Here is a 16,060-nt window from a genome sequence, read left to right as displayed (position 1 = left end):
CTTATTTTAACACTTACTTTACAGAATTTTACAGAATTTCTCGCTTCTGGCACTCCTTTATTTTCTAAATTGATGGAGAAAACTGCAAGCTTTTGAATTAATTTGTGCCATATAGGGTTTTGTATATATTTTTTTTTTTACAAAACTAAAAATACTAAAACCTCATGAGATATTTTCGTTTTAACAACTGAAGTTGAAAACTCAGTCCTGCTCCGGGTTTTGAAGTTAAATACAGATTTTAGAACACAAGAATACAATTCAATTTCGGTATGGTTTGAAAGTCTTTTCATTTGCATTTAAGATCATTAATTCTGCTTTATAAGAAAAATATTCCGGCGGTGTATCTTGCTAAAAAAAAATAAACTCAGTATGCAAAAATATCATTTTCGAATAGTTAAAATGAATGATGTTTTTTTCATATTATGACAACATTTTTTGTTTTGACGGATTCACCAGAAGGGTTTGTAAAAGTAACTCTCCCCCAGGGCACTTAAATGTTTATTTATAAACAGTTAACTACTTAGAGGAGGGAGTAACTCTAGGGGGAGTAATAAGATGTTAGAAAACAAAGATGACTGCAAAATGATGATAAACCACAGAGTGAAAATTGTAATAAAATTCAAAGGAAAACTAATTCAGTTGGCAAACTTTTCCATTTGGTATTGTCTAGAACCTGGGAGATCTGAGACCTTATATTAGGGGATCTCATCCTATATTTGGGTAGCAGTTTCCTCACCTGTAAACTCAAGAGAGTGAAACAGATTATCTTTTAGCCTCCTTTGTCTGTGTGTGCTCAGGCCCTCAGTGATGTCCGACTCTTTTCAACCCACGGACTGTAGCCCCCAGGATCCTCTGTCCATGGGGTTCTCCAGGCAAGAGTACTGGAGTGGGGTGCCATTCCCTTCTCCCGGGGTTCTTCCTGATCCAGGGATCAGACCCGCATCTCTTGTGCCCCCTGCATTGGCAGGCTGGTTCTTTACCACTAGTGCCACCTAGGAAGCCCTTCGGCCTCCTTTGAATTTGTATAATTTCTTCATTCTCTTTCCTGAAGTAAGATGTGCTTATTTGGAGGATTTAGGAGCTGAGCATACTACAGGCCTCTGGGTCTCTATTTACTTCCCTCCCTTAATATTGTGTTTAGCGGGGACTTCCCTGGCCATCCAGTTGTTAGGACTTTGCCTTGCAATGCATGAGGTGTGGTTTGATCCCTGGTTAGAGGGCTAAGATCCTATATGCCTCACAGCCAAAAAACCAAAACATAAACCGAAAGCAATACTGTAACAAATTTGGTAAAAACTTTAGAAAGAGTATCGTGTTCAGTACACCAGTACTGTACACCTTCTTCGTGGTACGTGGTTCTTGGTATATGCTGGTATCGATGCTGGGAATAGGACTGTGTCCAGTTTTGGCACATCCTAACAGCTTTCCTTCAGGCTGGGCTTAGGGTGGAAATGTGGGGACAGACTAAGAAAACTTTAGTTGAACTGAATTCACCATTGGAGTGGTTTTCTTTTCTGGTGACCGAAGAGTCCAGATTCCTTGGGTGATGTATTGGGTAAAACCACAGGAAGTGCCCTGGACATAGACTCTGTTGAAAAAATGAAAGTGTTAATCACTCAGTCATGTCTAACTCTTGGAGACCCCATGGACCGTAGCCCACCAGGCTCCCCTGTCCATGGAATTGTCCAGGCAAGAATACTGGAGTGGGCTGCCATTCCTGTCTCCAGGGAATCTTCCCTACCCAGGGATCGAAGTTGGGTCTCCTGCATTGTGGGAAGATATTTTACTGTCTGAGCCACCAGGGAGGACTGGTGAGTAGGTAATGAGGCAGAAACAGAATTTGCATTTCCCCGGAGATGCTGGGAGTAACCTCTTTTCTACCTTACGAGAGTCTGCATGCCTTCGATTATTTTCTTATAAACACCCGTCTCCTTCCACTGTGTTCATAGTGAACGTAAAAATGCCTCTTCTGTTTTGGAAGTTCACCATTCTCAGATGGTGAACTGAAAGAGTTTCTTAAGTCATGTGGGTTCTTATTAAAGCTTCTCCTGGTTTCTATCTGTAATCCCTAAGGATCCCTTCTTTCAGCTGAGCGTGCTCCACAGATAGGTACCCCCAGTTGCACTGGTCCCCTGGGGTTCACTCTCCTGGGAGGGATATTTGAACTTCTGCCTCCAAGCTGCTTCTTTGCACATAATACCACATGGAGCATTTCCCAAGGACAGACAGCCAGAGGAACTGCCTATGAAATTAACTTCTTATATGAAAGGTCATTATATCAGCACGCTTTATTTTTAGTCTTTATTTTGATTATGAAATTCCTATATTAAACTGTACTCTTTTTGCTCACCTATTCAGTGTCTCCTAGGTGCTGTATCTGATGATAGCAGCAAGGCGTATTTCCATCTCAGGTAGAAGCGTGCAAATGCAGGCCCAGAATTTCACTTATGAGAGTTTCCTGGAAGGCAGAATTGGGGAAAAAATGAGAAAGCACTGTGGAGTGTGGAGAGAGTCAGAGTTCTAATTCAGACTCTGCTATTAGGAAAGTGAGGTCTGGTGTTCTTATCTACAAAAAATTATAATAATATGTGCCTTGCCAACCATGGATATTTTTATAAGCTACAGAAAAGTTGGTAATATTTGAAGATGCTAAATTTCCCCAGGGGATTTTTCAGCTTACAATCAGTGACTGTAACTAGTTTAAAACCAGAATGGAGGTAACCAAATAGAGAAAGTGGGTGAGTTTTATGTTTTTCCATCAGTGATAAATACTGACTAGTTCTGTAGAGTTAAAGTAATATGTGCTTCTGGGAAGCCTTAATAATTTCTTTCTTGCTTATGTTCATAGAGAATTTAGGAAGACTGATGGTGTGATGGGAAAAAACACAGATTTTGGAGCAGGAAAGATCAGGGTTTGAGATGCTGCTCTGCTGCTGGGAGAAACTGGATGGGCCAGTGTTCCAGCCAAATGGGTTAACAGCCTTCTAGCTTTCAGTTTTCTAACATGTAGTTGGGTGCTGTAGTACTTTAGGTTGTTGCGGGGATTAAATGTAACAAAGCAGCTAAGTCACAGAATGCCTGCAGAAGGGTTCATTTCCTTTCTCCTCTTCTCCTCCATTCTGTTTCCCATACAAGAGACAGAGAAAGGAAATGTGAGGGTCTGGTGAGTATGTCTTGGTAGAAGAACTCATACATTTGGTTGTTCTAAAAATCTGAGCCAAAGCGTATAAATAGATAGCTCTTTCCTGTTAAATAGCATTCCCCTTCTCTGTTTTTAAAGCACTTGACAGATTTTACAGTTAAAATAGGAAAATATTTTTAATCTTTTCTTCTGCACAGTCATAGAGCTGTGGTGACTGTGGAAATTTAATAGTAGCTGATAAAAATAATTGGAAGTAATTCCTTCAATTACTCGTAAGAAGATAAATCTCTTGTCATTCTTTAAATTTTCCTTGCACAAAATCTTCCTTTCCTCTCTTGTTCTGAGAGGCACAGTCCACTCGTGAATATCGCTTAGATCAGGTAACTCCTTAGGGATGGTCCTCCCTGCTTGGTTTGTTAAGTGATGTTTTGTTAATCTTCATCATATTGGCTTATGCCTAACTCTTGATCAGTTTAAAATTCAACACGACAGAAGATGGTAACACTTGGAATACATTTCTTTAAAGATCTAATTATAAAAAGTAATTACACAACCATTGATGTACAATGTTGATTTAAGAAATATTAGAAGATGCAAGATGCTCCCCAAACTCACAACATAGTTAATTCATTTTAAAGGTAAAAATGCAGTTTATATATAAATGATTAAGTCTAATAGAATCATATCACATATAGTGTTTTATGCTCTTTTTTCCATGTAGTATTATATTCTTACTGCATCTGAAAATACACAGCTTTCAGTCATTATTTTTAATGGCTGCAGAGTCTTTTGTTTTCTAGAATGTGCCACAAAGCATTTGCTTCTCAATTGATAAGCAATTAATGTTTTTTCAATTTTTGTATTTTAAACTGTCCTGTAAATGTACACTTGTCTAATTATTTCCCTAGGATAATTGCCTAGAATTTAATATTATGTCAGCCGTAAATGAACTTCTTAAGCCTTGCAGTATGTATTTCTAAACTGACCTTCAGAATGCAAGAAAACTTACACCAGTGGACAGTCAATCCTATCAGCACTGTAGACGTGTCGCTCAAAAAAATCGGGCATGATAAGTGTAAATCCTAGTGATTTTGAGTTCCTTGTCATCTAGTAGTGGGGAGTGTTCTACTTTTTTTTCTTGTATTGATGTTTTAGTAAAAAGATTTTATAATAAAGTTTTCAAAACACACTGTTTCATAATAGTTACTTCTGTTCCTTCTCTTATGATCCTCTAGGTTAATTTATCTCTTCTCTCTCTCTGTTTTTCCCCTCCAGGATGGAAGTATGATGTGATGGATCTAACTATGGGATACTGTGTGGGCACACGGCCTCCCTGTTGCCTCATTCTCCTGCTTCTCAAGCTTTTGGCTACACTCTCTCAGGGGCTTCCTGGGACCGGACCCCTGGGTTTCCACTTCACACATTCCATTTATAATGCTACCGTGTATGAGAACTCGGCAGCAAGGACTTACGTCAACAGCCAGAGTCGCATGGGCATCACCTTGATCGATCTGTCCTGGGACATCAAATACAGAATAGTGTCTGGAGACGAGGAAGGCTTTTTCAAAGCCGAGGAAGTCATCATTGCAGATTTCTGTTTTCTCAGAATAAGAACTAAAGGTGGCAATTCCGCCATATTGAACAGGGAAATTCAGGACAATTATTTATTGATAGTCAAAGGCTCTGTCCGAGGCGAGGATTTGGAAGCATGGACCAAAGTGAGCATACAAGTTTTAGATATGAATGACCTGAGACCCTTATTTTCACCCACAACCTACTCAGTTACAATCGCAGAAAACACAGCCCTAAGGACTAGTGTCGCCCAGGTGACGGCAACAGATGCAGACATTGGCTCCAATGGCGAATTCTACTACTACTTCAAGAACAAAGTTGAGCTGTTTTCAGTCCACCCCACGAGCGGGGTCATCTCCTTAAGCGGACGATTAAATTATGATGAAAAGAGCAGATACGACCTGGAGATCTTAGCCGTGGACCGGGGGATGAAGCTGTATGGGAATAATGGAGTGAGCAGCACTGCCAAGCTTTATGTTCACGTTGAACGGGTAAACGAGCACGCCCCCGCTCTCCACGTGGTCGCTCACGTTCCTTTCTCATTGGACACAGAGCCTGTATATGCAGTGGTGACAGCCGATGACCTCGATGAAGGGGCCAATGGAGAGATTGAGTCTGTTTCCATCGTGGCTGGGGACCCTTTAGACCAATTCTTCCTGGCCAAGGAAGGAAAGTGGGTGAATGAGTACAAGGTTAAGGAGAAGAAGCCGGTTGACTGGGAGAGCTTTCCCTATGGCTACAACCTCACTCTTCAAGCCAAAGACAAGGGGTCACCTCAGAAATTTTCAGCAGTCAAGATAGTCCACATCTCCAACCCCAAAAGAGACACTGTCCCAATTAGATTTGAGAAAGACGCGTACGAAGTGAGCATTAGTGAATTTTCCCCTCCCGGTGTCGTGGTTGCTATAGTAAAATTAAGTCCCGAACCACTAGATGTGGAGTACAGATTATCCCCTGGAGAGGATGCCCAGTACTTCAAAATCAATCCCCAGTCAGGTCTGATTGTCACCGCACAGCCACTGAACACCATTAAGAAGGAGGTTTATAGACTGGGGGTGACAAACAAAGAAGGAGATTTAAAAACGCAAGTCACCATCAGCATAGAAGACGCCAACGACCACACCCCAGAATTTCAGCAGCTGCTGTATGAGGCATTTGTGAATGAGAGTGTTCCCGTAGGAACAAGTGTGCTGACAGTTTCAGCTTCTGATAAGGATAAAGGAGAAAACGGGTACATCACCTACAGTATTGCCAGCCTGAACGTGTTGCCGTTTGCCATTAACCAGTTTACAGGCGTCATCAGCACCACTGAAGACCTGGACTTTGAATCCTCTCCGGAAACGTACCGGTTCATCGTCAGAGCCTCTGACTGGGGCTCGCCATACCGCCACGAGAGCGAGGTCAACGTGACTATTCGAGTCGGAAACGTCAACGACAACAGCCCCCTCTTTGAAAAAGTGGCTTGCCAGGGAGTGATCTCCTATGACTTTCCAGTTGGGGGTCATATCACGGCTGTCTCAGCGATTGATATTGACGAGCTGGAGCTTGTAAAGTACAAAATCATCTCTGGAAACGAACTTGGTTTCTTTTATTTAAACCCAGACTCTGGTGTTTTGCAGCTTAAAAAGTCACTGATGAATTCTGGCATTAAAAATGGAAATTTTGCCCTCAGGATTACAGCCACTGATGGAGAGAATCTTGCAGACCCCATGTCTGTTAACATTTCAGTCTTACATGGGAAGGTGTCTTCAAAGAGCTTCAGTTGCCGAGAAACTCGAGTGGCTCAAAAGCTGGCAGAGAAGCTCCTCATTAAGGCCAAAGCAAATGGGAAACTGAATCTAGAAGATGGATTTCTTGACTTTTATTCAGTTAACCGGCAGGGACCACATTTTGACAAGTCATTTCCTTCTGATGTGGCTGTGAAGGAGAATCTGCCAGTTGGTGCTAATATCCTGAAGATTAAAGCCTATGATGCCGACTCTGGCTTCAATGGGAAGGTGCTATTTACAATATCTGATGGGAATATGGATAGCTGTTTTAATATCGATATGGAGACCGGGCAACTTCAAGTCCTTATGCCCATGGATCGAGAACACAGAGACCTCTATCTCCTTAACATCACCATCTATGATTTAGGGAATCCACAAAAGTCCTCATGGAGGTTGCTTACCATCAATGTGGAGGATGCCAATGACAATAGCCCGATTTTTCTTCAAGACAGTTATTCAGTTAACATTCTTGAGAGTTCAAGTATTGGCACTGAGATTATTCAAGTGGAAGCCAGAGACAAAGATTTGGGTTCTAATGGTGAAGTGACTTACTCAGTCTTGACAGATACGCAGCAGTTTGCCATCAATAGCTCCACTGGAATCGTGTATATAGCGGACCAATTGGACCGGGAATCCAAAGCGAACTATTCTTTAAAAATAGAAGCCAGAGACAAGGCAGAAAGTGGCCAGCAGCTCTTTTCCGTTGTCACCCTGAAGGTTTTCTTGGATGATGTCAATGACTGCTCCCCAGCTTTCATTCCCAGTAGCTACAGTGTGAAGGTCCTTGAAGACCTCCCCGTTGGCACCGTCATTGCTTGGCTGGAGACCCATGACCCAGATCTGGGACTGGGGGGTCAAGTGCGCTATTCTTTGGTCAATGATTACAACGGGAGATTTGAAATAGATAAAGCAAGTGGCGCCATCCGCCTGAGCAGGGAGCTTGACTATGAAAAGCAGCAGTTCTATAACCTCACAGTTCGGGCCAAGGACAAAGGGCGGCCTGTCTCTCTGTCATCCGTGTCCTTTGTGGAGGTGGAAGTGGTGGATGTCAATGAAAACCTCCATACTCCCTATTTCCCGGACTTTGCTGTTGTTGGCTCTGTAAAAGAAAACTCACGGATTGGAACCAGCGTGCTGCAGGTGACTGCCCACGATGAGGACTCGGGGAGGGATGGGGAGATCCAGTACTCCATCAGGGATGGCAGTGGTCTTGGAAGGTTCAATATTGATGACGAGAGTGGTAAGTTTCATGTTTTGTGCCAGAAGTGTTGTTTCATGTCTCTTCAGTTGTCAACACTGGGAAAGTGAAGGGCTATTCTTGAACTCAAGCGGAATGACAAATGAGGTTGCATTGGTGCAGAGGTGACCAAGTCAAAGCTTTTCCTTAGAATTCACCGACTTGTAAGAAGACCTCTTTATACATGAGAGCTGATGGTTTTCAGTGGGAGTCCCTGGTTTCTTTCCTATTCAGCTACGCTGTCACCAGGTTATCTTTTGATAAGTGTAGGTAATCCTCACCTCTGCTGAGTGTACTCATGACCTTCACTAAATTAAGGGTCCTGATAAAGTAAATTACATTTGCGTTTGTTTTACATTAGTAGTGTGAAATGAGTTTTCAAGTGGCTCTTGTTTCCCTCTACAGACAGGCTCTGCTGAAGCGATCTGGCGTTAGTTGCTTGGTCTCTCGTGTCTCATAGGCACTTCTGGCCCTTGACTGACAGGCGTTTGCACTGTATTGGCCCCATTGATACATGGAGGCATCCTTCTACAAATACTTTCATGATAGACTAGAGGAGGCATGCTGTGGATTTTATTTATTTAAAAAAAATGGTTTTAAGATTTTACCTGTAAGAATTTACATTTTGTAGAAACATTTTAATATGTGGGACAAAATTGTCCTGATAGTTTTGTTGTCCCCTACCTGTTGATTTACACATCATCATAGCTACAGATATGTATTTTATTTCATTCTTATTGTCATTATTTGCCTTTAAACATACAGGTGCTTGGCCGTGTGTGTGCGCGCGTGCGCATGCCTTGATCAGCAGAGTAACTTTTTCTTTTTTTAGTATTTATTTTTATGCATTTACATGGGTGCGCTGGGCCTCAGTTGCAGCACGTGCATATCTTTTTCTAGTCTTCTCTAGGTTGTAGACATCTCAAGACAAGGGCTGCGTCTTCTCTATTCCCGTGTGAATGGTCCTGTTGGCGCTTTTCATTTGCAGGGACACATTTGGATCCAGTACAGTATTTTCTACAACACTCACAGGGTGTTTTGTTCCCAGTAAGGAAGACGGTGTTGATGCTGATGAGACGATCATGAGAACAGGTAGAGGGTAGGGGTTGTCCTAAAAATCCTAGTTTACAGTAGTTATACCAGAAAAAGGGCTTGAGAAGCTGTCTCAATATTGGATAGAAGTAGCAAAACTTTCTGTACCATCACGGATTTAAACTTTAAATTGGAAATTTTTAATGTGTGGTTTCTGATTGTGGCCAGTGTAAACCGTAAAAGTGATCCATAGCCCCAAAGAAGGAAAGGTAAATGTCAGGAAAACTGGGTTCTGATTTAATCATATACTCTATCTTTTATATGTAACTTGTCATTCAGTTAGAATGTATTTTTACCTTTGAAATACAAAATGAGAAAGGAAAAGCAGCGATCTTCGCTGCTGCTAGTTTACTGTTAACAGTAATGGCTTCATTGAGTACCTGCAATGGGCAACATACTGTATGAAGGGTTTTACAGTCAAGTCTCATTTAATTCTTCCAATAGTCCCATTAATCTTAATACTCAATTCATGAACCAATATTCAGAGAGGATACATAACTTGGAGCCTAGTTTCAAGTTTAGCTCTGAGTAACTGTGAAATACACTGCAATCTCCAGTCTAAGGACAAGCATGGGCTTCCTTGCTTGTTTCTAGACACACTTGAATTTGGAGTTGATCTAAAATCTGTAAGAATAAAGTGTGAAATGTGTGTCAAAATCCTTAGAGTCCTGAGCTCAGAGATGGCTGGCACCAGCCATTACTCACCGTCCTTTGTCCTTCCAGTCCCATTGTTTGTGTGCTTCTCCAGTGTGAGAAGCTTACCTTGGGACTCAGGTGGATATAGGTAGGTAGGTCAACAGTAAGGTGTCAGGCTGAACCAGTAACCGCTGCAGCCTAGATGGCTACATCAAGCCACAGTGGGTTGTTTTGTTAGGAAGTTTCACCTTGGTGTAGCTTGATGCAGGCAAGAGCAGGAGCAGTTTGGTGAGAGTGGCCTAGATTTTCTAAGTTTGTACTGTTCTGTTTTCATCTTGGGTATTACTGCATAAAATGTGTGTATAGTTATTTGATGCTATAGCTGGTTTTATAATTCTTTATGTAAATTATTTTAATTGAAGTATAGTTGATTTGCAATTATATATATGTATGCTGCTGCTAAGTCACTTCAGTCGTGTCTGACCCTGTGTGACCCCATAGACGGCAGCCCACCAGGCTCCCCCGTCCCTGGGATTCTCCAGGCAAGAACACTGGAGTGGATTGCCATTTCTTTCTCCAATGCATGAAAGTGAAAAGTGAAAGTGAAGTCGCTCAGTCGTTTCCGACTCTTAGTGACCCCATGGACTGCAACCTACCAGGCTCCTCCATCCATGGGATTTTCCAGGCAAGAGTACTGGAGTGGGGCGCCATTGCCTTCTCTGATATATATGTATATACATATATATTCCTATTTACATTCTTTTCCATGATAGGTTATTACAAGATATCAAGTATAGTTCCCTGTGTATACAGTGGGTCCTTCTTTATCTGTTTTGTATACAGTCTACGGGCTTGCGAAGACTCAGATGCAGCCGAGTAAGCACAGCACAGCATATGTAGAGTAGTGCACATCTGTTAATCCTAAACTCCCAATTTATCCTCTACCCACCTTCCCCTGTGGTAACCATAAATTTATTTTCTATGTCTCGTTCTGTTTTATAAATGTGTGGATCTGTATTACTTGTTTAGATTCCACGTATAAGTGATATCATATGACATTTGTCTTTGTTCGTTCACTTAGTATGATGATCTCTAGGTCCATCCATGTGGCTGCAGACGGCATCATTTCATGCTTTGCATGACTAACACTCCACTCACCTTTCTTTATCCACTCATCCCTCCTCCTTACCTGCTCATCTGTCTGCGGGCGTTCAGGTGGCCTCCCTGCTTTGGCTGTTGTAAACAGTGCTGCTGTGAGCATTGGGGTGCATGTACCTTTTTCAGTTAGTGTTTTTGACTTCAGGAGTTTGGTGTCTTTTGCCTCTGTTGAAAAGTCAGCTCACTGTTTTGCATTTGTTCTCTTATATTCTGGATTGCATAAAATAAATTTTGCCATAAGTGATAATAATGTCACTTTCATTTTGACATTGCTTTGTGACTTAATCTCTTTTCTTAGGACATTAACTCCTCTGGGGTGAAGAGTAGCTGAGTGCATTATGTAAAGTCACCTACCTGTTTGAGGATATATCTAGAACCATTTCCTCTCAGTCTTAACTCAGTACTCTGTTCTTTGCATTCAATACCCATGTTTCTGATTTAACTTCTAGAAAATTACTCAGTTTTAAAACTATAGTGACTATTTATTTTTCTCCTTTATATTTCATATGGTTTCCCTGTTTAAGGAATTAAAACTATGTTTTTCTCTGGTTATCAGGAAAGAGGCTTGGACTTAATGTTGAAATGTTTTAATGAAGACTAGAATTCCTATATGGTAATATTCTTAGCCATCTTTCTTCCGTCTCACTTCTTGTAGATTTTAACATCCCAGCCTAAGGAGCTGATGAGGAATGATTGCCTTGACTTGTGCCAGGGCTTGCTAAGATTGGGGATAAGTTTGGCAAATGTATGAACAACAAGAGAAGCCATCCCTTTGTACTGTTTGGCTTATGCTCCTGTTGAATGATCCATCAGCTCTGCCTGCAAGCGCTAAAAATCATGGCTTGAGCCACTGGCAGAATGAATGAATGGCTGTTTAGCCCTACAACTGTTACTGGTTCTGAAGTCTGGACTCTGCTCTTCATTTGACCCCCAGGCATAAAACGGCTTAAACTTCTTTGGAATTTTGTCTTTCAAGAACCTTGAAGACTCCTGCCAAAGCTTGTGTCATGGCTTGCGTTGATTCATGGGTCTCAAACTTATGCATGCACATGAATCAGCTGGAAAGTTTGTTCACAATGCAGGTCCCCAGGCCTGATTCCCAAGGATTCTGATTCCGTTGCTCTGGGATGGGAGCCTAAGAATCTTCACGTGAGCTCTTCAAGCTGTTCTTCTGCATGTGGTTCAGAAACACTACCCTAAATTTACCTGGGCTCTTTAGAGTATGTTTACAGATTCTCTTTCCTATAAATTCCTTTTCCTTATTCTTTGGAAAGACAGGGAATTGAACTCATATTTTGGATGAATTTCTTTTTTAAGTAAGCTTTCCAACCCCAATATATTACTCATTAGTAGTAATAGTTTTCTGAATGCTTTCTTGATGAATCAAAAATCTATTTACATGCTTTAGTAACTGCAGTGCTCCTGTTTTGTGAATCAGCTTATGCTGGGATTAGTTAATCCACTTAGTAGTTTTAGGGGCTTCCCTGGTGACTCAAATTATAAAGACTTTGCCTACAATGCAGGAGACCTGGGTTCAGTCCCTGGGTTGGGAAGATCCCCTGGAGAGAGAATGGCATCCCACTCCAGTATCTTGCCTGAAGAATTCCATGGACAGAGGAGTCTGGTGGGCTACAGTCCACGGGGTTGCAAAGAGTTGGACACGACTGAGCGACCATCACTTATACTTTAGTAGTGTTATGTTCTTTCCTATTTTGGAACTCAGTGAACGAAACCATACCTTTGAGTTTTTTACCAGGTACAGGCACTTATAAATGTTTAATAACATTCACTGTAATGGATTAACTGAGCGGCCTTCAACTATAGTGGATTCAATCACAGTTTAAATGACCAGTGACCAGTCTGGAAGATGGAACCTGCAATTTAATCATTTTTTTTCTTCACAAATAACACATTCTTATTCTTTGACACAATAAAAATTCATATTCTTGGCTACTCAGAAGTTTTAGATAGAGTACATTGTACATTTTAAACTGTAATTTTCTGTTAGATTCTTTTGTAAGCTGCAATGACTTCACTGTTTTATTTAGCTGGTATTAAAGAAATATTTAATCCAAATAGTTTCTAGTTCAGAACATTAATCATGGATACTTTGGAAGATATTTTACCATTCATTATTACTAATTATATTATTGATCCATTTATCAAGTACCTGTTGTGTGCTAGGCACTGTGCTGAGTGCTTTGTAGGTACTTTCCAATTGTCACATTAATCCAGCAAGGTGGGGTTCAGTGAGATTTGCCTAACCAGGGTCAAGCATTTGGGAGCTGTCTGAGCTGGAATTGACAGTCTAGTGAAGTGGACTCCAAATCTCATGTTAGTCCCCTCTTTTCTGCTCCAGTCTGCCACTGTAACCTTGCTAAGTGTATGTATCAGTCAGGGTTTTCTGTGTTATTGCTGTGTAACAAACAATCAAAATTTTCAGTGGCTTATAGAAGCAGATTTTTTTTTTCTTGTTCTTGCTGCTAAGTCACTTCAGTCATGTCCGACTCTGTGTGACCCCATAGATGGCAGCCCATCAGGCTCCCCCATCCCTGGGATTCTCCAGGCAAGAACACTGGGGTGGGTTGCCATTTCCTTCTCTTGCTCTTGGGTCTGGCAAAATAGTTGAGGTTGTTGCAGGCTGTAGTGTGAGTTATGGTCTGTTCCACATGTTTTTCCTACTCCAGGACCCAGGCTGAAGGGAGTACTCACTGTCTGGGCTGTAGCGTTCTCAAAGTCAGGTCAGGAGTGCCAGAGGCTGACGGAAGCTTGCAGTGCCTCTTGAAGTCTTAATTCAAGACTGGTCTGCATTCCATTGACCAAAGACCATCTTGGGATCGAGTTGAATATTGATGTGGGGCAGAGAGGACTACTTCTCTTACAGAGAAAGGGAGGAAGAGGAATGAATAATTACCGAATAATAACACAGCCTGACATAGCATATGACAGCTGTCACTGCTGTCTTCACAATCTGCTGTTGTTTGGGCACTACCTTTGTGGAAGGCACTGGGTCAGTTTGCGGTGACACAGAAGGCCACAGGTGTCAGACTGGGCCTTCTCCAGTGCGATCAGGATCTTTCTAGCTCTCCAGTGTTGAGATGCTATACTTGATCTTTTATAGGGAGAAGAATTCATTTCAACTGGTGGCCAGGGAAAGAATAAAGATACGCAACTATGTAGCATTTATTTATTTAGTTAAACGAAGAACTGTTTGCTAGCTGCCAGTGCTGAGTCTAATACTCTTTATCTGCAGACTCTAATCAAGTGTCAAGAGTGGGTAAATCAAAACCAGGAAGAGAAACATTTGTATTGTTAGAAATTTGAGGAGCCTTTTATCATTGCAGAAGTCAGATATTGAAAGAGCTGGGTAATTTCCATATGATCATGTTTCTTGCATAATGTCACAAAATATAAGCTTCCCTTTTCTGATACTCAGAGGCATTGGAAATCATATTTTGTCTTATAGACGGCTGCTAACCGTTGAAGCTTCTTTTCCAAAAACTTGCCCTTTCAACTTTTTTTTGACAATTTGAGGAGTAAGACAGATATTACTCGGCAACTTTGGTGTAGTTCACGATAATACCAGACTAAATGGCGTTCCCCATCCTCATTCTCTTTTTCCAGGTGATATTTGTATCCCCTAACCATCTAGGTCAAAAGAGATTTGTTGAATTTGGCTTAAAATTTGCCCCTGGGACCAGAGCAAGTTAAGGAGAGGAGTGAAGTTAGGGTCAAGTGATAGCAGAAATTTTGTTGGCTCTGGAGTTTTACCCTTAGCTCTAGACTTTTTGATCATAATTATCTGAGAGAAATACAATGTTCCCGGAGGAGCTCTGAACACTCCACAACATTCAGATGAATGTAGTAGTTGTCATGTAAATCAGGCAGGAGAGAGGATTGGAAGCTTCTGGAAGATAATGAACAGCATGCTTTTATTGCTCTTTTCAGCAGGTGCCTTCTTCTTGACCTTTTCTTAGCAGTGGGCTGAAGGCAATTCGGGCTTTAATAGAGGACCCTTGGTTCAAATCTGTAATTATTTCTGCCTTGTGTATCAACTCTGTGCTGCCATTGTCCCCATGTAACTAGTAAATGATAAATATAATGACCAGCATAAAGAGGAAATCCACGCTGGGGGGCAAGCCAACAATCTGGAAGCTTGTGTGGTCTTTTCTCTGAGCCCATCTTCCTTTTATGTTTTTATAATAGAGGTTTCCCATGGTTTACCTGGCCCTTCCTGTCAGCAGCATCATGATTTCCCCAGTGTTAGGTGATACTGAATGATATTTACTTCTTCAATTAGCAAAGCATGAAATTTCAGAGGCCAAGTAAGCAGAAGTTACAAAAGCAATCATATGATTGCTTCATGTATCACTGGCTGTCTGGAAGAGGTATTGGGATAAATTTATTGTTTGTAACTTTGGGTAGCTTGTATCTCATTTCAGTCTTCTAAAAAAAATTTTTTTGCAGGTGTTTTATATGCACATTGAAGGATACTTTCATTTATCATTACATTTGGAAGAATTATAGAGTTTGATAAATATTTATGTGATGCCTCTATATTCACAGTGTTTCATTGAAAAGAAAATGAAAATGGGCTGCAGTCTGTAGTTTTAGCTTGCCAGTTTTTATGAAAGCTTGTTTTATCGACAGAATCTACGAAGAGTTGTGTGTAGGATTCAATTCAATTTATATTAAATTCTGGGCACTGATACGCGAATTATTGAATATACTAGGACTCTCGAAATTTTTCCATTGGACGTTTGATGATTTAGTGGCTCCTCTAGGACAACTCTGCGTGATTAAATTCACCGATTTTCATTTGCATAATATAGGTAACATTCGAGTTGCTTTTAAAAAGCAGTATGCTGGTGAGAATAATGCCAAGTAAAATAATATACTGAAAAGAAATATTTTGAGTCTAAAAGTTTGAATAAGTTTCAATAAAAATTGAAGGAATTAAGATAAAAATTTGTGGTGCATACAGGTCAGCACCCACCCCCCCCACACACACACACACACACGGATGTTATGGTAAAAACATAAAGGCTTTGTGATTTAGCTGCATGATATATGAAACAGAGCTTAAATCATTTTCAATCTTTTTCTACACTTTCGTCCTTAAAAGTCTACCTCTTCACTCTCGCTGCTTCTCTGCTCCCTTTTTTCTTCATTTTCCTCCTCTTCCTTCCCACCTTGCCACATTTATATAGTAACGGGTTCCCTGCAGGCTTTGGGGCTGAAGAAGATGCATAGATGTTTAAGTCAAGGATGAGTAGTAGAGACAGAGAAGCACGTAATTGCTACTGTGGGATACACAGGTGACGTAACATAAGTGAGAGCCGTGTGCTGGCCATTTATCCTGTTCACTGTGGCCTCGGCATCACCCTTTGGCATTATGCGATGGTTTTTACAAATTCTAATTGGAGACAGGACAGTCTGAGAGATAACCAGAGC

The 16,060-nt window shown here is 41.2% G+C and overlaps 1 protein-coding gene across 2 annotated transcripts in view; it reads left to right on the top strand.

Annotated features, from left to right (window-relative positions):
- FAT3 (FAT atypical cadherin 3) overlaps positions 1 to 16,060 on the top strand; it is an 801,625-nt gene that overhangs the window by 156,345 nt on the left and 629,220 nt on the right. For both annotated transcript variants that reach the window (XM_070365061.1, XM_070365062.1), the window contains exon 2: positions 4,418 to 7,723. In XM_070365061.1, the coding sequence (XP_070221162.1) occupies positions 4,435 to 7,723 (3,289 nt within the window). In that variant the 5' untranslated portion in view covers positions 4,418 to 4,434. The remainder of the gene's footprint in view (positions 1 to 4,417; positions 7,724 to 16,060) is intronic.

Source organism: Bos mutus, chromosome 29, assembly GCF_027580195.1.
Source record: "Bos mutus isolate GX-2022 chromosome 29, NWIPB_WYAK_1.1, whole genome shotgun sequence".
NCBI classification, from domain to species: domain Eukaryota; kingdom Metazoa; phylum Chordata; class Mammalia; order Artiodactyla; family Bovidae; genus Bos; species Bos mutus.
This window is presented reverse-complemented; position numbering and strand designations above follow the sequence as displayed.